Source organism: Pelobates fuscus, chromosome 3 (genome assembly GCF_036172605.1).
Source record: "Pelobates fuscus isolate aPelFus1 chromosome 3, aPelFus1.pri, whole genome shotgun sequence".
NCBI lineage: Eukaryota > Metazoa > Chordata > Amphibia > Anura > Pelobatidae > Pelobates > Pelobates fuscus.
In genome coordinates, this window is record NC_086319.1 from 147,598,040 (window position 1) to 147,621,520 (window position 23,481).

A 23,481-nucleotide genomic window follows, 5' to 3' on the forward strand; every position below is an offset into this window, starting at 1 on the left:
CAGATTCCTCAGGAGACGGATGAGATAATCTGGTACTGCCATCTCTTTAAGAACTTGCCACATGTTGTCTTGATCCACACAGTCAAAGGATTTAGAATAGTCTATGAAGCAGAAGTAGATGTTTTTCTGGAACTCTCTGGCTTTCTCTATTATCCATCGTACATTGGCAATTTGATCTCTTGTGCCTTGTCCTCTGCGGTACCCAGCTTCCACATCTGGTAATTCCCAGTCCATATATTGTTTGAGTCGGGCTTGTAGGATCTTAAGCATTACCTTGCTGGCATGTGAAATTAGTGTAATTGTTCGATAATTGGAGCATCCCCTTTTTTGGGGATTGGGATGTAGACTGACCTTTTCTAGTCTTTTGGCCACTGTTGAGTTTTCCAAATTTGTTGGCAAAAGGCAAGCAGAGATTTCACAGCATCATCTTGCAGAATTTTGAATAGTTAAATTGGGATTTCATCAACTCCTGCAGTCTTGTTATTTGCAAGGCATCCTAGGGTCCATCTCACTTCGCTCTCCAAGATTTCTGGTTCCATCTCATTGGACCAACTATTGAGGTCATCACTGCTGTTAAGATCCTTCCTGTATAGATCTTCAGTGTATTCCTGCCATCTCTTCTTTATCTGATCTTCTTCTGTTAAGTCCCTGCCATTTTTGTCTTTTATCACATCCACTTTGGCATGAAAGGTAACTTTTAGATCCCCAATTTTCTTGAGTAGATCTCTTGACTTTCCCATTCTGTTATCTTCTTCTATCTCTTTACATTGCCTTGGTGAAGGGGCTTGTGTACTTCAATAAAGCTGTGAGCTATACCATGTAGGGGCACCCAAGATGGGCAGGTCATAGCAGAGAAGTCAGACAAATCACAGTCCACTGGAGAAGGAACTAGCAACCCACTCCAGTAACTTTGCTATGATAACTATATGGACAAGCACAACCAGAGACATAACGACATGGCACTGGAAGATGAGCCCCTCAGGTCAGAAGGTGCCTACACATTATTGAGGAAGAGCAGAGGACGAGTACGAGTAGCTGTAACATATTCATCCTCACCTTGCAGTGTACCTGACTCCTGCAACATGTTGATGGATGCCAGCCACTGCAAATCCACGCCAAATTATTTCCCCACATCCGCCCACGGTAATGAAGATGTTGGCGTGCGTGTGACGTCACGCGGGAGACGCGCACGCACGTTCTGGGGTCAAAGGCCGATTTCGGCCAATCATATTTCTAAAGGGCTTATTTAAGCTAATTTCTACTTCTCCTCTTTGCCCTGCCGTGGTTTCCCTAGTGGTTGTCCGAGAGTGTGTTTCTGAGCGTTAATTTTCTGGGTATTGACTTTGGCTTCGTTTGACTTCCCTATATTCTTGTATCCCTGACTTTTAGCTTTCTCTCATCATTGTGTCTCATTCTGTGTCCCCGACCTCGGCAAGTATTTTGACTGTTCTCTGGTACGTTAAGTCTGGCCATTCTAAGGCCCGGTAAGATATTATCTTTTAGTGCTAGGTGTGGTTCTACGTGCTGGATCAACTTGTAATCCTGACAGTAGCACCAGATCTAATTAAGTGGTTGGGCCAAAGCCGAGAGGACACCCAACTGTTGATGTGTTTGGAGGGGAAAGGAAAGTCTGCTGCTGCAAAGAACAACTTAACATAGGAACCTGGAATGTTAGAACTTTGAACCAAGGCAAATTGGATGTGATCAAACATGAGATGACAAGGTTAAACATCTATATCTTGGGAATTAGTGAACTCAAATGGACTGGAATGGGGCATTTCACATCAGACAACCATCACATCTTCCACCGTGGTCAAGAATCCCACAGAAGAAATGGAGTAGCCATCATAGTAAATCATTGAGTGGGCAAAGCATTGCTCGGCTACAACCCAATAAATGACAGAATGATTTCAATTTGAATTAAAGGCAAGCCATTTAACATCACAGTGATCCAAGTTTATGCTCCAACCATGGATGCTGAAGAGGCTGAAATTGTCCGGTTCTATGAAGATATTCAACATATGATAGATATAACACCAAGAAAAGATGTTACTATTCTCATAGGAGACTGGAATGCTAAAGTAGGGACCCAAAAGACACCTGGAATAACTGGCAGGTTTGGCCTTGGAGTTCAAAATGAAGCAGGTCAGAGATTAGAAGAATTCTGTCAGGATAATTATCTGGTCATAGCAAACACCCTCTTCCAACAGCCTCCGAGACTCTACACATGGACATCACCAGATGGACCATATAGAAATCAGATTGACTATATACTTTGGAAAGAGGAGAAGGAATAAGGGTGCGCCTAAAACAAGTGGAAAATAAAATAAAAAATGTTAAAAAATACTAGAGAGTAATAGCAGTGGTACCTAATAGTCCGAATATAAATAGTCCAAATATGCAGGTGGTGGTCCTAGCAGTACATAAAATGGTATGTAAAGTCCCAGATGTATGTCCGCAACTTGAAAATGGATATGTGGAAAAAACAGAAGTAAAAGAAAACTCCAATGGTGTAGTATGAACAATAAATAATATTGTTTAGATAATAGTAGAACTACTCACAATATTCAGAGCTTAAATCCAGCTCTGATATGAATGGCAGGAAGTGGAATAATCCCCACTCAAGGATATATGGTGCTCCGCTTTTGTTCTTTAGTAGAATAATTTGGTGGAGTAGTCCAACTCGGGATAAAAGGATAAAATATATAGTGCTCACTGTATAGTTGATAAAATGTTGAAACAAAAATAAAATATACTCACGGTATATGGAGCAGACGTACTGCTCGGTGGCTGGCGTATGGGTGGTATAATCCCCACCTTAGGATTCTTGGTACTTCAATATGAACAAAAAGGCAGTAGTAGTTAGGTCTGAATAAAATAAACTTTCAAATAATAAAATAACAAATAATAATATAATTCTATAGTGGAAAGAAGAATGTGGCAACCAAATGTATAATAGCCAAATATTCCTTTAATAACACTTAGATTATATAAAAAATCTTTTATACGTGTTTCGCCACAATAGGCTTTGCAGTGTCATAAAATATATGAATTATAACATTTCTTTTTAGGACACTGCAAAGCCTCGTTTTCCAATTTCTTTTTATAAAGAATGTTCCTCATTTTACATCATATCTTAATATATCTTCATTATGTCTTTTATAACTTTTTACATTTTAATTGTATTACATTCCCTCCCATGACGCTGGTGACGTCATTTTTGCGGGAATTTTAATTTATTTGTGTAATCTCATGTTTCTTATATAAGTGCTATATGTTAGGTCTGTTTTCTTTCTTATACGTTTCTACTTGATGAAGCCTATTGTTGCGAAACGCCTATTGTATTCTAAGGGGTTCAGAGGGGATTCCCCTTTTCTATAGGTGTGCTGCCTTGTTGTCATATTCCCTGTTTTTTGATCAGTGCTGAACCTCTTTCCTGATCTTGACTATATACTTTGCAGCCAAAGATGGAGAATCTCTATACAGTCAGCAAAAACAAGACCTGGAGCTGACTGTGGCTCGGACCATGAGTTTCTCATTGCAAAGTTCAGAATTAAACTGAAGAAACCAGACCAATCAAATACGACATAAAATATATCCCTTGTGAATATGTGGTGGAAGTAAAGAATAGATATGAGGGACTAGACATGGCCTAAAGAACTTTGCACTGAAGTTTGCAATATTATCCAGGAAATCGCAAGAAAAAATATCCCCAAAAGAAAGAAATCTAGGAAGACTATCTGATGAGGCTTTAAAAATAGCCCAGGAAAGAAAGAAAGTGAGAGGTAAAGGAGATCAGAAAAAAATTGTCCAACTGAATGCAGAATTCCAAAGGATAGCAAGAAGAGACAAGGAGACATTCTACATATATTCTTACTTAACATAAAATACCTGATTGGGGTGCTGCAGAGGAGCTTTGAGGTTTAGACAAAAATAATTATTTTCAACATATATTTATTTTTCTAATGAATCATTGTTCACTATGCTGTATGATATTGACTACACTGTAACACCATTGTATTACTGAAACTATGTGTAAAGTATACTTATGTACCACCCTGTCAGCCAAAAATAAAGAATTTTAAAAAATACCCGCTCTCCTGTATGTCATGTTGGAGGTCATCCTCATGGAGGTGTACATGACTGTGGGCGTTATGTGAAGAAGGTGGAGGAGGTGGGCGGTAGGGGAAGGATGGGCAGGGGCAACAAGAGAAAAAGCTGAAGAAAAAGATGGGGGGGTGAGATCAAATAAAGTATGTACAGGTGCAACAAATGTTGGAGTAGGTATAGGTATCGGGAAATGCAAAGACCATGGTCCAAACCAGTCAGTAGATACGGTCCGCCCCCATTTAATATGACACCATGGCCATCAATAATATCATACAGCGTGAAGAGATTTAAGGTTCCCAGGTAGTTTGGGGGCAGAGTCTTAGAAATCCTCTGTGTCAGAGGATCAAGAATTAAACTCTTCACACAAGAGAACACTTCCTCGGGCTCCCCCTGAGCCTGTCTTGTATTTTCCTAAAATAGGTTGAAGGAGGGGTAGGGGAAGAATTGACTAAAACAACATATATCAAAATTATGAACATTTTATATTAAACTGTACCGCTCTCTGTCTCTTGGAAGGCTCGACATATGTGTAAAAGATCATCTTCCATCCTAGTGACTCCCCAGCCCAGCTTCTCCTGTACCCCACTGAGTGATCTGTCACACATAGCACATAGGCATTGGTCCCCGTGTCAGTTGGTTTGGTGGCTGTGGTAGCAGTCACCCCTCACCCAGTTGACCCCTTCTCTCCTCCCTTTTTCCCTCCGTCCATTGGGTGCATGGTGTTTTGCTCTATAGCTGTGGTCGGAGTAAATATGGTTGGGCACTATAGGTTTATAAAAATCCATGGGATCTGGCAATTTCAAGGTTATGTTCGGCATTTACAGGATCTTCGCAGTGTCGGTGTGGTCTTTTGATCAGGGCCCTCTGGTGTAAATACAAAAAGACCTGTAGGGAAAAGCCAGCGATAGTAGAGCTTCTGGGAAGCTAGAGCACGCGTCAGGGGTAAGAGGGATCTGCGGTACCCTAGGGTAGCTGGGCTGAGGTCTGGATACAGCTGCAGTTGGTTCTGTTGGTATGCAATATCCCCAGCCTCCCTGGCTATCTGTAATATATCTTCTTTCATAGCTTAGCTTGTAAAACAGCATATAATGCCCGGTGGCTCTCAGGTGGTTCAGGTTGGTGAGGATGGAGACCCCAATTTTCTTTACAGTTTGGCGGCAGGGTCACCAAAATACTTTTCTGCCTAGGGTGCCATGTAACCTTGTTACCCCTCTGACTGGAACTAGGGATCGACAGATATCACATTTTAAGAGTCGATTATTGTTGGCCTTTTGGATTGATAACTGGTACCATTATTACAATATTCTGTTGATCAGAGGTTGGCAGTTACCTGACCGTCTAGTGTGTTGTACATTGTGCATATTGCCAGTGATGTACTAACAGGAGGGGAGTGTGGATGGAGGGGGGTGGTCCGCTCCTGATACCACTTACATTGAGGAGGGGTCAGCTTAAACCCAACACAAGCTATGTTCTGTTTTTGGCAGCTCCTGAAAGCATGCGCTGGGTCTCAGGTGCCGCCCTATCGGCAATAACTGTATCATTATTATCCTACACTGATAATTTCCAAAATGCAGAATATCAGCCGATTATATCGACCAAACCAATAATCTGTCAATCCCTAATTTGGAACCACCAGTTACCTGAATTGTGATTACTTGTGGTGCTTCTGTCAAGGTTCAAATGAAAAAAAAAATTGTTTACAGGAAGAAAGCTCAGCAAGGGGTGGAGAACAAACAGCAGAACAGAGAGCTTCTTTGTTGCCTGGCTCAGCAAGATACTTTCCACCAGCTGCTCTTCCCTCTAGTAAGCAGCTGTAATAGGGAGACTTATCCTAATGTCTGCCAAAAATTGGTGGAGGGGTTCTTCGCATGTTTTCTTTGTTTTCTGGGTGACTGCTGCCAAAATTGACAAAGCAGCCACTTCTCTTAAAAGAGAACACAATATCTCACTATTTGCATAACATTAATTAACACCTTAAATCTATGCACTACCATAATTTATATTATATAACCTGATTATATAAGCCAAAAATAAAGTATTACTGTCGCTCTAAATTTTTATTTTTATTTACAGTTCATATGATTGCTTACGAGATGATCCATTTGCACATGACTGGCCTTCCCTTCCTCAGCTCCCTGGGATTCATTACTCTATGAATGAGCAATGCCGTTTTGATTTCGGCTTGGGCTACATGATGTGCACCGCTGTAAGTTTTAGTACAGAATGTAATTTGGCTATCTTAATTTTCTTGGAACGAGGAGTAAAAATATTTTCTGCAGAAACATCTTGTGAAATGCTCCTTTTCCTTATGATTAACTTAGAAAATGCAGTTAAAGGAACAGCGCATACACACAAAAATACTTTCATTAGTCCCTGGCCTTATCTTATAGTTAGGATAGCCTTATGCCTATCCCACGCATGCTTAAACTCCTTTACTGTGTTAACCTCTACCACTTCAGCTGGAAGGCTATTCCATGCATCCACAACCCTCTCAGTAAAGTAATACTTCCTGATATTATTTTTAAACCTTTGCCCCTCTAATAAGGCTACTTAAAATCACCCATCTTTGGGGATTCATTTACACCATATGTCCATATAGTGTTAAGCCTACCACTACATCACAGTACCCCAATATCGGATGGTTCTATACTAATTACACTATTGGAGTACTGTTCCTTGGTGGTGGGCTTAACACAATATGGCCATATGGTGGAACTGAATCCCCATATTTGTTTACAAAGATATTTAATGTAAGTGGCTACGTAAAACAGTTTTTTTGTTTTTTATTGTGTGTGTGTGCTCTGTGCCTTTAACTGTAGTTTGTACAGATTTTAGTCTTTACATCAGTCTTTAAATATTATGTACACTTCTGTTGATTAAACATATCACTATTATTTACATTGTAATCTAGGTTGAAAAAAGATTCAAATCCATCAAGTTTTAAAATTTAAAAATGTATCCTTTTATGCTGTTGATCCAAAAGAGGGCAAAACAAAAATTAGAAATGATGGCCAAGGAGGAAAAAATATTCTTGACACCAGTCCATAATAGCTATTTCTACTTGTGTCAACATCCTGGTCTCATGCATAAGTACCTCAGGAAGACAACCACTAGAGGCATGTTTATTCCTGCAGTAAAAACATTGCAGGGTTAAAACAACAGAGGTAGAGTTGTGGCAGCTGACATGGCAGTTGTCAGAGTAGTGGCAGCTGACCTTTAAAATAATGCATCTTGGATGTACAGCATATTTGATAGAGCATATTTGATAGAGTCCTAACCTCAACATCTAAGGAAAGGGATTTAGGGATATTTATTTCTGATGACTTAAAGGTAGGCAGACAATGTAATAGAACAGCAGGAAATGCTAGCAGAATGTTGGTATCATTAGCAGTAGAAAGAGGGAAATGCTCATTCCATTGTACAGAACTCTGGTGAGACCTCGCTTGGAGTATTGTACGCAGTACTGTAGACCTCTAGAAGGATATTGATACTTTAGAAAGAGTTCAGAGAATGGCTACTAAATTGGTTAATGGATTGCAAGATAAATCTTGAAAGGAAAGGTTAAAGGATCTTAACATGTATAGCTTGGAGGAAAGATGAGATGGGGGAAATGATAGAAACATTTAAATACATACAAGGGAATCAACACAATATATTTAAACATAAAGGGAATCAACACAGAGGACATAGTCTTAAATTAGAGGGGCAATGGGTTAAAAATAATACCAGGAAGTATTTCTTTATTGAGAGGGTAGTGGATGCATGGAATAGCCTTCCAGTTGAACCGGTAAAGGTTAATACATTGAAGGAGTTTAAACATGTGTGGGATATGCACTGTCCTAGCTATAAGATAAGGCCAGGGACTAATGAAAGTATTTAGAAAATTGGGCAAGATAGATGGGACGAATGGTTCTTATCTGCAGTCCCATTCTTTGTTTCTATGTGACATCCCTGGCTCATCACTGGCACTCTGTGTTGACTCGCACACAACCGCATGTGTCAACAAAGGTCCAATGCAGGCCTTGGGCGTATGTGTCATCTGAAATACACAACCAAGGAAGGGCAGAGTGTGGAATTCACAACGGCGGCATTTTAACACTTACCTGATTCCAGCGTCGATCTACCGCGGCACTGGGTCAGTGCTCCGCCTCCTCTGCTGTCATATGACAGGGGGTGGCTAATGTGCAGATTAGTCCCTCCTCATAAGAAAGCATTGCTTCAATGCCTTCCTATGGGGATATAACTGACTCTGGATGTCCTTATGCAGAGCGTGAGGATGTCTAGAGTTGGTTAGGCGATCAAAAGTCGCTTAGTCAACAGGAAGTGCCTTTAGTGGCTGTTTAATTGACAGCAACTAAAGGCCATCTTATTCCCTCAATGTAATCTTTGCAGTTTAAAACTGCCATGACTTTCATTGTAGAACAAAGAGGGACAGGGACACTGCACCCAGACCACTTCAATGTTTACCTTTAAGTGTGTATGTGTCTGTTTGTGTGTGTGTGTGTGTGTATGTATATATATATATATATATATATATATATATATGTGTGTGTGTGCTGTCTTTGAAATATTATGTTAGTACAATAAAAGGGTATCATTGCATTTCTGCACTTGTGTATGTTTTCTTATGTGCCAGATTATGTATTTTTTATTATTACTTTTTAGTTTCGAACATTTGATCCCTGCAAGCAACTTTGGTGTAGTCACCCTGATAATCCTTATTTCTGTAAAACAAAAAAGGGCCCTCCATTGGATGGAACAATGTGTGCACATGAAAGGGTAAGATATATGGAGCATTCTACGACACAAGTGTAAATATATATATAGAGAAAATAGCAATACATTTTATTTATTGACACACTAACAGCTGTTAATGATGAGCTGTTAAACAATGGTGATCTGATCACAATCCCATGTTCCTCAATATCTTTTAACACCACTTTTATAGTTAGCTCAACACTGGGTCCTATACCTATCATTAAACACTAAAGGGATGCATTTTGTGTATTAGGATGTGTAATTCCACCAATATTTTTTTAAAGGATGCAGAAAATAATGTAAAATAGCACACACTCCTTTTTCGCTCTTCTGGTGTTGCCAATAGAGTGCCTGCATTATAGAGGGCACATCTGCACTAGGTTATGACACAATATCAATTTGTACCCGGTATCTATTAGGTGCTCTTTGGAGCACAAGAACTGTGAAAGGGGTGTGTGCACCAGGGTGCATTTACACATCTCCGTATGCAGCCCACTTGATTACTAGGATAGCCATTTTTAAATAATACCCAAAATATCTAATTATGTACATTAAAAGGTGTGTGTGATAATATTGTTTGAGATGCATCTTATTTCTTGAGTAAAGTTGTACATATTCCTTGAGGGATAGACAGAGATACAAATATACAGTATATATATAAAAAAACAAAAAACAACATGCTTGTTTAACCCCTTAAGGACCGGACTTTTTTTGCGATGTTGTACATTTGCGACCAGGCATCTTTTTGACACTTTTGTGGTGTTTGTGTTTAGCTGTAATTTTCCGCTCTCTCATTTACTGTTCCCATACAAATTATATATTGTTTTTTTCAGGACAAAAGGGGCTTTCTTTACATACCATTATTTATATAATCTCATGTAATTTAATTTTAAAAAAATGAAAAAATATGATGAAAAATTTAAAAAAATACACGTTTTTTGAATTTTATGTGAAAAATCTTTTACTCATCTACAAAAGCGAATGAAAAAAACTGCTAAATAGATTCAAAATGTTGTCCTGAGTTCAAAAATACATGCTTTTTTGCTATTTTTTTGCATGTTATAGGGCTATAAGTACAAGTAGGATATTGCGGTTTCAAAACATACATTTTTAAAATGTATCAATAGTGACATTGTAACACTATTATCTGTCATAAATTGCTAAACAACACCCCACATGTACATATTTTTTTAAAAGTAGACAACCCAGGGTATTCAATATGGGGTATGTCCAGACTTTTTTAGTAGCCACTTAGTCGCAAACACTGGCCAAAGTTAGCGTTCATATTTGTTTGTGTGTGAAAAAAGTAAAAAACTAAATTGAACGCTAATTTTGGCCAGTGTTTGTGACTAAGTGGTTACTAAAAAAGACTGGACATACCCCATTTGCAATACCTTGGGTTGTCTTCTTTTGCAAATGGTATGCCATCATGGGGGTAATTCTCATTCCTGGGCTACCATACGCTCTCAAAGGCAACGTAACCAACCTGGCCATTTTCAATGTAAAAATATTTGACCCATATATTTGACCCTGTAACTTTCAAAAACGCTATAAAACCTGTACATGGGGGGTTGCTGTGATATGTTTTACTGTTTTGAATCACTAATATTTGTGTTCAGCGAAGTCTCCCGAGTAAAACAGTACCCCCCAGTACCCCCCATGTACAGGTTTTAGGGTGTCGTAGAACGTTACAGGGTAAAATACAGTGATAGCAAATTAAATTCTCTGTACTTTCGGCCTGGGTTGGCAGGCAGGTCCCTTAAATTGCAATCAATAAAATAACTTAATTATGTAAAAATATTACATAAATACGCACGTAGAATTTAAATATATATGCATATTTATATATTTGAAGTCTACGTGTATATTTATATAATTATTTATGTAATTTTGTATATGGACATATGAATAGTTCGCATTCTTTTTATTTATTTATATATACATAGATATATATACAATTTCATTCTAAGTGTATTTTGATATAAATATATATATATATATTAATATCAAAATACAGTTAGAATAAAATTTCGTATAGATATATAATTTTTTTTAAATTTTTATTATTTTTAATTTTTTAAATTTAATTTAAATTATTTATTATTCATATTTTATAATAATATATATATATATATACAATATATATAGTTATTATATATATTATATATACGTGTGTAAATTAATTATAAGTGTATTTTTATATTAATATATGTACATATTAATATAAAAATACACTTAGCATGACATTATATATATGATATATAGACATATATTATATAGGTATAATATATGTCTATATATCATATATATACACATATATAATAATATTTTTTTTTTATTAACTATAACTTTAAATTTTTTTTTGATTTTACACTGATTTTACAGTTGCAGGGAGACTGCCTGTCAGCACAGACAGTCCCCCTGCAGGCAGAGACTAGGACACCTATTGTGACCATGTGGTCGCCCTGTTGGGCGATCACATGGCCACAGGGGTCCTAAACCGCCATGGGGAGACTGTCTGGGGGGGGCAAAAGGGTGATAAAACATCAATCCAATTGTCCCCCAAAACAAGGACAGAAGGTGCCTGTAGCAAGTGTGTTAAAAAATGATAAGCTTAGAGTCATGTCTACAAATGCTCGCAGTTTAGGGAATAAGATCCATGAACTTGTGGCAATAATGGCAACTGATAGTGTAGATCTAGTCGCTGTTACCGAGACATGGTATAATGAGAAAAATGACTGGGACATAGCAATACCAGGGTACTCTTTATATAGAAAAGACAGGGAAGGCAAGAAAGGGGGAGGGGTGGCCCTGTATGTAAAGGATAGCATAAAATCTAGCCTAATAAAGGTTAGTGAGGCGAACATAGAGTCCGTTTGGGTTACGTTAGAATTTGGTAATCACACAGTAACTCGTGTAGGTGTGATTTATAGGCCCCCAGGACAAATTGAAGAGTTAGATAATCTACTAGTTGAAGAAATAGCTAAAATGACAATGAAGGGGGAAGTTATCATCATGGGTGACTTTAATCTTCCTGATGTGAATTGGAAAACAAAAATAGCTACTTGTGCCAGGAGCACACATATTCTAAACTCCCTACTGGGATTGTCTCTAAAACAAGTCGTTGAGGAGCCAACTCGTAAAGAGGCCATACTAGATTTAGTGTTAACAAATGGAGATTTGGTATCAGATATTACTGTAGGTGAAAGTTTAGGATCCAGTGATCATCAGTCAGTGTGGTTTAATATAAGAACAGTGACTGAGTCACACCACACAAAAACAAAAGTTTTAGACTTTAGAAAAACAGACTTTTCTAAAATTAGAATATGTGTAAAGGAGTCATTATCAGACTGGAGCAATTTATATGGAGTCCAAAAGAAATGGGATTATTTAAAAGTTGCACTACTGAAGGCAACAGAAAATTGCATTAGGCTTGTCAGTAAAAGCAAATAATTCAAGAAACCACTGTGGTACTCCGCAGATGTGGCCAAAATAGTAAAAAACAAAAAGTTAGCATTTAGTAATTATAAAAAAACCCAGAGTGAGGAAGACAGAATGACCTATAAGATTAGGCAGAAAGAGGCTAAGCAAGTTATAAGAGCTTCCAAATCCCACACAGAAGAGAAAATAGCACAGTCAGTAAAAAAGGGGGACAAAACTTTTTTTAGATACATAAATGAGAAAAGAAAAGTAAAACAAGGATTAGTTAGATTAAAAACAAAAGAAGGAAGGTATGTAGATGAGGATAAAGGTCTAGCTGACTGCCTCAATGAATATTTTTGTTCGGTATTTACAGATGAAAATGAAGGAAAGGGACCTCAGTTAAGAAAAAGGATAAATGAGTCATTTATTACACGTGAGTTTACAGAGGAAGAGGTTCTATTTCAACTGTCAAAAGTAAAGACAAATAAGTCAATGGGACCTGATGGAATACACCCAAAGCTATTAAAAGAGCTTAGTGGTGCACTAGCAAAACCATTAACAGATTTATTTAACCAATCATTGATAACAGGAGTAGTCCCAGAAGATTGGAAGTTAGCAAATGTTGTGCCCATTCACAAGAAAGGTAATAGGGAGGAGTCGGGCAACTATAGGCCAGTAAGCCTTACTTCAGTAGTGGGGAAAGTGATGGAAACCATGTTAAAGGATAGGATTGTTGAACATCTAAAAACACATGGATTTCAAGACCAGAGACAACATGGGTTTACTTCAGGGAGATCATGCCAAACTAATCTTATTGATTTTTTTGATTGGGTAACTAAAATTATAGATCAGGGTGGTGCAGTAGACATTGCTTACCTAGATTTCAGTAAGGCTTTTGACACTGTTGCACATAGAAGGCTTATCAATAAACTACAATCTTTGAGTTTGGATTCGAATATTGTTGAATGGGTAAGGCAGTGGCTGAGTGACAGGCAACAGAGGGTTGTAGTCAATGGAGTATATTCGAAGCTTGGGCTTGTCACCAGTGGGGTACCTCAGGGATCTGTACTTGGACCCATTCTCTTTAATATTTTTATTAGTGATATTGCAGAAGGTCTTGATGGTAAGGTGTGTCTTTTTGCGGATGATACTAAGATATGTAACAGGGTTGATGTTCCAGGAGGGATAAGCCAAATGGAAAATGATTTAGGTAAACTAGAAAAATGGTCAGAGTTGTGGCAACTGACATTCAATGTGGATAAGTGCAAGATAATGCATCTTGGACGTAAAAACCCAAGGGTAGAGTACAAAATATTTGATAGAGTCCTAACCTCAACATCTGAGGAAAGGGATTTAGGGGTGATTATTTCTGATGACTTAAAGGTAGGCAGACAATGTAATAGAGCAGCAGGAAATGCTAGCAGAATGCTTGGTTGTATAGGGAGAGGTATTAGCAGTAGAAAGAGGGAAGTGCTCATGCCATTGTACAGAACACTGGTGAGACCTCACTTGGAGTACTGTACACAGTACTGGAGACCCTATCTTCAGAAGGATATTGATACCTTAGAGAGAGTTCAAAGAAGGGCTACTAAACTGGTTCATGGATTGCAGGATAAAACTTACCAGGAAAGGTTAAAGGATCTTAACATGTATAGCTTGGAGGAAAGACGAGACGGGGGGATATGATAGAAACATTTAAATACATAAAGGGAATCAACACAGTAAAGGAGGAGACTATATTTAAAAGAAGAAAAACTACCACAACAAGAGGACATAGTCTTAAATTAGAGGGACAAAGGTTTAAAAATAATATCAGGAAGTATTACTTTACTGAGAGGGTAGTGGATGCATGGAATAGCCTTCCAGCTGAAGTGGTAGAGGTTAACACAGTAAAGGAGTTTAAGCATGCGTGGGATAGGCATAAGGCTATCCTAACTATAAGATAAGGCCAGGGACTAATGAAAGTATTTAGAAAACTGGGCAGACTAGATGGGCCGAATGGTTCTTATCTGCCGTCACATTCTATGTCTGGGCTGCAGGCAGTCTCCCCACACCGGGAGCACCGTCGATCGCCGCCGGGGGAACGACGGCGATCGGGTAAGTACATTGGACGGTTAGGACGGTTCAGGACCGTCACCGGTCGGCAACGCAAAAATGCCGATGACGGTCCTGAACTATCCTCCGTCCTTAAGGGGTTAAGGTTATGGGAGAAAAAGACAATCAATAACCATTCTAAAACCAGACTTTTTTAAAATCAAATACATTATATCAATATTTATTTAAAGACTTTACACTAATAAACTTTTTTTGTTATGTTGTAAGCGCTGCTTCAAAGGTCACTGCATTTGGCTTACTCCAGATATCCTCAGACAAGATGGAAACTGGGGTCCGTGGAGTAAATTTGGTTCTTGTTCTCGGACTTGTGGAACAGGTGTGAGGTATCGAACACGCAGTTGTGATGACCCACGGTGAGAATGTATTAATATTTGTTCATATCATTTTACATGCAACTGTTTTTACTTGATTCATCTATATCTATCATTTTGTAAAATTTCTCCTTACTGGACTACTAGTAGTAACAACCTTTGAGGAAGAAATTATGCATAGGAACATTACAGCTTAATGAAGCAGTTTTTATGTATAGATCATGCCTCTGAAGTCTAACCGCTCAATTCTCTGCCATTGATGCTTCAATTTTTATTTAGATGATTTTTTTTTATTTCCAGCTCTGTAAATTGAACTTTAATCACACACAGGAGGCTCTTGCAAGGTGTAGCAAGCTATAAACAGTGCAAGAGATAAGAAATTCTAGATTAAACACAATGTGCAATAAAAGAAATATGTGGCACCACACTATGTATAAATATATGTATAAATATAGACAATGACATGCAAGATTGCTACGTTAATGACTGACGTTGCAATCTTAGTGGTTAGAGCAATGGTAATGTCACCACCTACCTCAACTCCTCATAGAGTGTAAGCTCGTTTGAGCAGGGCCTCTTTTACCTCTAAATATACATTTTCTATAATTGTAAAGCACTGGGAAAATGTTGGTGCTATATAAATGCTAATAATAACAACAATTTTTTTTATCATACTTAACCTTCTGTCTGCAAAAAATGTCACTTGAAAAATGGTAATATTACATGCTTGTATTCACTCTAAAGTTTAGTGTAAGGAGATATAATAATAATGAAGACAAATTATGTTAGATATTACTTTATATATCAACTGTTATTAATTGATAATTTAAAGTTTATCAGAGTTCTGATACTATCACAGGAAAGATCATGCCCATCCATTTGTTTACAAGAACTTAAAAAGGCAATGCACAAGATGCACAAGAAGGTAAAAAGGCAATGCACACTTAAAAATAGTGTAAAAGGACTTGCTCTTTTTATTGTGGTTCCAAAATAAATGCACAGTAAGGTATAGAAGGTTGTAACAAGATATATAAAACAAAATCCTTGCTCTTCTGAGCACTAACTAAGCAAAATAATTAGCTAACTGTGTTGGATGGCTTGTCCATTTCCCAACATAAACATAAACAACAACCTTACTGTTTCAGGGTTTTTCTGCTCTCTGTTTCCACTCACAGAAATTTTCAGGTGAGTTAAATTAGGATTGAAACTCTGGAACTGGACTTCTCACCTGTAGGTTCCAAGCAACTTCCACAATGTGGAGTGCACTGGCCCACCCTACTCTCCAAGTGCTCCACCCCAGGGCCCAAATATACACATATTTAACCCCTTAAGGACCAAACTTCTAGAATATAAGGGAATCATGACATATCACACATGTCATGTGTCCTTAAGGGGTTAAAGTGCAATATTCATTTTAACATGACACATTTCCCTGGGGCTAATTACACAAAGTAGGAACCTTGCAAAATCTGGGGAGGTATATAGATTCCCTCCAGCACAATTCCTTGCTTTCGGTCACAATATATATATTGATGTCCGCATGAGCATGGAAGTGTCCCTAAGCTGGGTCAGTAACAATAGACAGGGCAGCCTGGAGTGTATGTGTTACATCACTGTAGCACTCACTGATTGCCTGGAGCGAGGGGCTGCAGGTAAGTGACAATATAACAAATAACAAAACAGCTGCCAATGCACATAAATATATAATCTATCACTATGATAAATCATATGTTTAGTGCCTTGAGAGACACCCACTGACTGATGTGCGGGACTGGCAAAGCGCTTTTAGCTAAGTAGGTTGGGGATATACTTTTTACAAATCTGTATATTTGTGTAGTGGTTCTTGATTCTGTGACTACAATTACAGTTCTCAGCATGCAATTTTTTTTAAAGTTTGAGCTTTAAAACCATAATCCACTCCTTGCAATATTTGTTTTATAATTTCTAAACATTAATTAAAATCTCGGACATATTTGGCAGTTTAATATTCTGGAGAAATTAGTTAATCTATATTGAGTTATTTTTCAAATATCAAATAAGGAACAAGCTCCAATAGGCTGGCAAATTCACAACATTTCATCTGACAAGGTTTTAATCATGTATAGCAAAACATTCAATTTGCCATCTATTTACACTATATAGACAGAAGTATGACAATTACACCAACAGGGACTTTTATGACATTGCATTCTAAATACATACACAATAATATCTAGCTGGTCCCATCTTTGCAGCTATAACAGCTTCCACTCTTCTAGAAAGGTTTTCCACAAGATTTTGGAGTGTTTCTGTGGGAATATTTGTCCATTCATCCAGTAGCATTCATGAGGTCACTGATGTTGGACGAGAAAGCCTTAGTTGCAATCTCCATTAAAGTTTATGCCAAAGGTTTCGATGGGATGAAGGTCAGTGCTCTTTGTGGGGCAGTTGGTTCTTCCATACGAGACTCATCCAACCATGTCTTTATGGATCTTGCTTTGTGCACTGGGGCACAGTCATCGTGGGCCTTCTCTAAATTGTTCCCGCAGTTGGAAGCATAGCATTGTCCAAAATGTATTGGTATGCTGAAGCATTAAAAATTTCCATCTAGGGGGCATGGCCGTCAGTGATACTGAGCGGATATCTTCTCGCAGAACTCCGCTTAGACCCAGAGATAAATACGATAAAAGCCACAAAGAATGCAGCGATTTCACCCGAGACACCGATACCCCCAAGCAGAGACAATTGGGAAGAAAAACAAGAGGAACCACGGACAAGCTGTGCCCCAACAGCCTGATCCCACAGAGACCCAAGATGGCGCCTGAGGCACGCTGTACACCTGAGGCATCTGAAGCCTCCCTGGAAGATGAGGAATAACTACCCACTCCTCTATCGTATTCCAGATCCTACACATTGGAGTCTGAGGAAGATGAGGCTCCTGCCACGAAAGATGACATAAAGAGGTTGGTAGAGCTAAGGCAGGTCTGGAGAGAAGACCTCCAGAAAGTCCAGACAGAGGAGGAGGAGGTACACCAGAAGGTCCAAGGCCTCGAAACATGAGACCTCCAGGGATTAAACACTTCTGGCTACAGACCATAGCCTGAAAGGGCTCGCCTCACAAGTACAACAACTGAGCCTAGCTTGATAGCTTGAGCCTAGCTTGATAAAGACCTTAACAGGTCAAAACCTGTTAATAAATCTGCCTGGAGACAATCGCAGTGAGTGCCTGGGATTTTTCTATGAGTACAACAACTGAGACGCACAGTGACCACAATAGAGGCTAGACACAGGCGAAAAAACCTGCGCTTCAGTGGTGTACCTGAAATGGTCAACAACGCACAGCTCCTACCCTTCATCCACACTCCTTCATCCATGACTCTAGGAATTGCCAATGTAGCCAGTTAAAGGCTTTCTCCGCGTCTAGGGAGAGAAACGTTCCCCCCCCCCTTTTTGAGACGTTTCATGCTGTAAATTATATCCGATATGTTTAGTGTGTTTTCAGACCCCTGATGGCTTGTCACAAATCCTACTTGATCTGTGTGTATGATATTAGGCCTAGTCTTATTGCGTATATCTTTGCAAAGAGATTGGCATCGGTACTCAAAAGAGAGATTGGTCTAAAGTTCTGTTGTTGTGTTGGTGGTTTTCCTGGTTTGGGGAGGGTTACTATATGTGCCACCAGGATATCTTTGTGCATGTATTTGTTAGTGATGGCTTCTGTAAACATGTGCTTTCTAGATGTTGGGCTAAGATCTTGCCAAAAGTTTTATAATATGAATTGTCAAACCCATCCGGGCCTGGGGACTTCCCTGTCGGTAGGGTTTTTAATCCCTGTCAAAACCTGCTCCACTGAGAGAGGTGCCACAAGGTCTGCATTTTGTTGTGAGGGCAGGAAAGCTAATGTCATGTAAATATCTATTTATAGTTTCCTCTATCGGTTGAAGGTTATTCGCATCTTTCCTAAGATTAAATAGTTCAGTGTAATACCTTGCAAATTCATCACTGAAATCTTTAGGGTCATAATTTTTGCCCCCTTTTTTTTAATTAGGTATGCCAGCTTCTGGTTGGCTTGTCTAGTTTTGAGGTGTGATGACAGCAATTTACTGGCTTTGTTGCCTTGTGTGTAATTTTAGTTGTTTAAGATTGTGTCCCGTTTGTTCTAAAACTTGGCGGTGTATGAGTTGTGTAAGCCTTGAAATTCTAATTGTTAGTTTTTGGGACGGGGAAGTCTGGTTTTGTAAGAAAAGAGTATGTAATTCCATTTGCCAATTATGGAGTAATTTGCAAGCTTTCTTACGGAGAAAGGATGCCCGTCGTATAAATTCTTCCCTGATTACGGCTTTGTGTGCCACCCATACTGTGCCGGGAGAGACATATCTGGTGTTGTGTTGTCTGTGAAATAGTTAGTGAGTTTGGCGTGTAATTCTTGCACAAAAGAGGCATCGCCTAGTAAGGTCTCATTAAGCCTCCATGGGCTCCTGTGTAGGAAATCGTATTGATCCTTCAGTTCCAGTGTGACTGGGGCATGGTCAGACCACGTGATGTTACCTATCTTGCATTTTGCGATTTGGGAGAGTATATAGAATCCGTCTATGCGGGAGTAAGAGTAGTGCACTTGGGAGTAGTGAGTATAAGAGCATTCCTGGGCGTGTGTAATGCGCCACGCATCATAGTAGTGTTGTACGTGTAGGAGCTTCTGCAGCTGTTGGCAGCCTCTTTATAGGGTCCTATAGCTTTTGTTAAATGGGGACAGGGTTGTGTTCAGTTTTGGGACTAGCATTTGGTTAAAGTCTCCGTAGTGTACAGTAATTCCCTGTTGCATTGTAGATAATTTGCTGAATACTTTGTGAATAAAGTTGCGTTGATTTACATTAGGGGTGTATATATATATATATATATATATATATATTAGCTATGGTATATTGCATATTATTAAGAAGGCATACCATGATGACATAGCTGCCCAGGTCATTGATTACCTGTGTTTGGAGAGTAAATGTAACATTTTTGCTAACCATAATGGAAGCTCCTTTACTCTTTGTAGTTGTGGCGTGAAATTGGTGCAGATATTGTGTTTGCATGGGTGTTATAAGGTCATCTGTCCTGTAGTGGGTCTCATTGAGACAGATTACGTCTGCTAATAGCGTTTTGAGTTCCCTGTACGTTAGATGTCGCTTAACTGGTACATTTAAGCCTTGAACATTAAATGCACATATTTTCATAGGGGTTGATGTAGATAGTACATGTGTATGAATGTCGCATGTGGAGAAATCTTAAAGTTTGGGGGGCTCACACTTCCCAGCTGTGTCAAGCCAGGTGTCCTACACCTAACTTTTGTCTGCATTAGTCCCTGTCATCTGTTATCAGTGTGGCAAGCCTCCCCTGCGATGAGGTCATGTCCTACCTAGGTGTGGAAATAATCGTGGCCACCCACCTAGCCAATTAGAAAAAGAACAGTCACAATAATGAGATCGAACAAAGAAAGAACATATATACAATGGTGCCTCTGTGTAGGCATAGGACTGACAGTCAGCGCAGTGGAGGTAGAAGCAGGAAGAATGCTTTGGACAGAAAGCATTGGAACTGAGTAGGCCGACCCGTCCGAAACATTTTATTTGATGCAGTTTTCTACACAGTTTGCCCTAGCGTAATAAGTCGAAACCTTTGATACAAAATAAATAAATAAATAAATGTGTGTGTATATATATATATATATATATATATATATATATATAATGTATTTTTTAAGTTTTAAACTAGTATTTCCACTTTAATAAATTTTTTTTTTTTTTATTTTGGTTTTTAGGATCTTAGGCATGTCGGGAGTGGTGGAACAGTAATGGTTAAATCTATATGGGCCATATGGGCTGATCGGGACTCGGATATCTCCCTTCATATAGGCTTGGGCATTTAAAGGCCTAGTCACTCTACACACAGAAACCCGTCAATACCTTGATCAAGGGCTTACCTCTGATGGCTAAACAGGTTCCCATGAGCAGGGCCCCAGTATCTTGTGGGGGAGGGGGGAAGGCTTGACCATGTGCATTGGCTATGCGTGTCCTGTGTAGGTCAACCCCAACTTCCCATACTTGATGGGCAGTCTAGACATGTCTCCATCAGTGTATGTCTGCTATTACCTTCTAATGTAGTAGCGTGTGTGGTGCTGGTTACAATATACTATCCAAGGCCTGAAATGTTCATGCCCCTGACAGTTTCCGATTCCCAAGCACCAAAGGTACCAGTCAAGCCTTCCCGGTATGTATTATGGGACACCGTGAATAGGAAAATAGGGTTCCATCCCTCCCCCTTTTACTCCCAAGAGTGATCCTCACCGCCCATTCAGCCATCCTCTTCCTGCTCCTTAAACTAGAAACATATATATTAGTATAAAATTATAACAAACTGTACCACCTTTTAGGGTCTATAATGCTCAGTTCCTATCCACTTGATATGCAGAACACTACGATAAGGATACACGTATGCTTGTAGAGATTAGTTGTTTGCAGACATATGCTTCCGTTTCTCTAACGGTCTCGGGGTTGGGCCTTCACCCAGTCGGGCGAGATTCTGACTGAGGTCAGCAGCGATTCTGAAAGACCCAGGCCCCATTTTCACAGCATAGTTAGCCCGACTTCTGGTGATGATATTGTGGTAACCTTCCCATTCCTGTGCACCAGCAGCTTTACTGGGTATCCCCAATGGCATAATTATTATTATATTTATATACCGCCAACAAATTCTGTAGCGCTTTACAATGGGTGGACTAACAAACATGTAATTGTAACCAGACAAGTTTGACACACAGAAACAGAGGGATTGAGGGCCCTGCTCAATGAGCTTACATGTTAGAGGGAGTGGGGTAAAGTGACACAAAAGGTAAGGGAAGTATTAGGAAAGTAGATTGGAAGAATCAAATTCAATGATTTTTTGAGGGAGTGGAGACTGGGTGAGCATCTAACAGAGAAGAGACGGGAGTTCCACAGGAACTGTGCAGCACTAGAGAAATCTTGAAGGCGAGCATCAGAGGTGGGAGTACGAACAATGGATAGACGTAGGTCTAAGGTAGAGCATAGGGGCTTAGATGGGACATATTTGTGTATTAGAGAGGATAGATAGGTGGGAGTAGCATTATGTAGAGATTTGAAAGCAAGAACCAGAATTTTATATTGAGCCCTATATCTTACAAGAAGCCAATGCAGGGACTGACAGAGGGGTTAGGCATGGGAGTTGAGGACGGACAGCAAGATGAGCCTCGCCGCCGCATTCATTATAGACTGCAATGGGGCAAGTTGGGAGCATGTAAAACTACTGAGAAGCAGATTACAATAGTCAAGGAAAGAGAGGACAGTGGCATGGACCAGCACCTTAGCCGCATCTGGCATTAAGTAGGGGCGTATGCGCGCAATGTTCTTGAAAAGGAAGTGGCAGGATTTGGCGATCGACTGAAGGAGAGATTGAGAATTTTAGTGAGAGGCAAAGCAAGAGAAGGAGACAGAGTATGGATGAGATATGAGGGAAAAGGATCAAGGGAACAGGTGGTGGGACAGGAGGACTGGAGTAGATCAGAAACATCTTCCGCTGTAGCGGGTGCGAATGAACATAGAACAGATGAGAGAGTGAGGTTGGGGCAAGTATTGTAAGGGGAGGAGAGTGATGAGGGATATATCTTCCCTGATTGCAGAGATCTTATAAGTGAAGTGAGCTGCAAAGTTTGTGGCGGTTAAGTCGGTAGGAGGAGGAGGAGCAACAGGGCGAAGAAGAAAGTTAAAAGTGTGAAATAGTAATTTGGGTTCATGGGAGATTGTGATTATGAGGGTATTTAAGTAATTTACTTTTGCAAAGGAAAGAGCCAAGCTGTAAGAGCACAGCATAAATTTATAGTGGAGAAAGTCTGATATGGAGTGAGATTTTCTCCAGCAGCGTTAAACAGTTCTGGAGCATTTTTGGAGGTATCAAATCTGCTATGGCAGGCGGTGGTTGCGTAGGGCTCCTGTGATGTCCCGAAACTCCCTTCTCCTTTTCAACATGAAGGCTGAAATGTCCATGAACAAAAGAATCCCCTCATATGGCTGTGGTAAGATCTTGCACATTCTGTTATATTTAAGTATTGCCTCCTTTATATGGTAGTAGTGCAGCCTGACAAGGACGTTGCGTGGTATCTCAGCTGCTAAATACTTCAGCTTAGCAGTGCAATGGCAATGGTCCAGCAGGAACATATCATGCGGTAGGTCTGGAGCCAGGGCTTTCAGGAGGCAGGTGACATAACCAGTCAGCTCACTCATCCCTTCTTTTTTGTAGATCCCGCGAATGCAGAGATTATTTCTGCAAGCTCAGTCCTCGCTACCAGCCAGTTTTGTCTCGTAGAGGTCCATGTGTGTAATGAGGCCTTCCATATTACCTGCCAGATCATTATGGGCATCTGTGAATTCTCCCATTTTATCTTCTGTAGCAGATGTTCTTGTGCCCAGATCTTGGAGATCTTTCCGCAGGTCATTCACAACGGTGTGGAAATTAGCCATGAGTTTGGAGGTCATTTTGTCCAGCAACTTTTGGAGCAATCCTCTTGTAAGTGCGGGATCAGGTTCCATGAGACGCGAGGACAGATCCAAATCCATCTCCGCACCATCTTGGCTTGCCTCGGTCTGTTCCAAGTTTTTCCTTAAAGTCGCCCTAGAGGCAAAAACGTTGGCTTTCTCTTGACTCTCTTACTTTTGGGCTGCGACATTGCCGTGTCAAAGCAACTACAGCATGCGACTGCTCCCGTCTGCGTCCAGGACATGCTCCC

General features: G+C 39.6%; 1 protein-coding gene across 1 annotated transcript in view; it reads left to right on the forward strand.

Moving 5' to 3' along the window:
• Window positions 1-23,481, forward strand: part of LOC134602545 (A disintegrin and metalloproteinase with thrombospondin motifs 2-like) — a 571,473-nt gene that overhangs the window by 396,429 nt on the left and 151,563 nt on the right. The window contains exons 9-11 of the mRNA XM_063447513.1: window positions 6,184-6,316; window positions 8,776-8,889; window positions 14,614-14,759. Coding sequence (XP_063303583.1) covers window positions 6,184-6,316; window positions 8,776-8,889; window positions 14,614-14,759 — 393 coding nt within the window. The remainder of the gene's footprint in view (window positions 1-6,183; window positions 6,317-8,775; window positions 8,890-14,613; window positions 14,760-23,481) is intronic.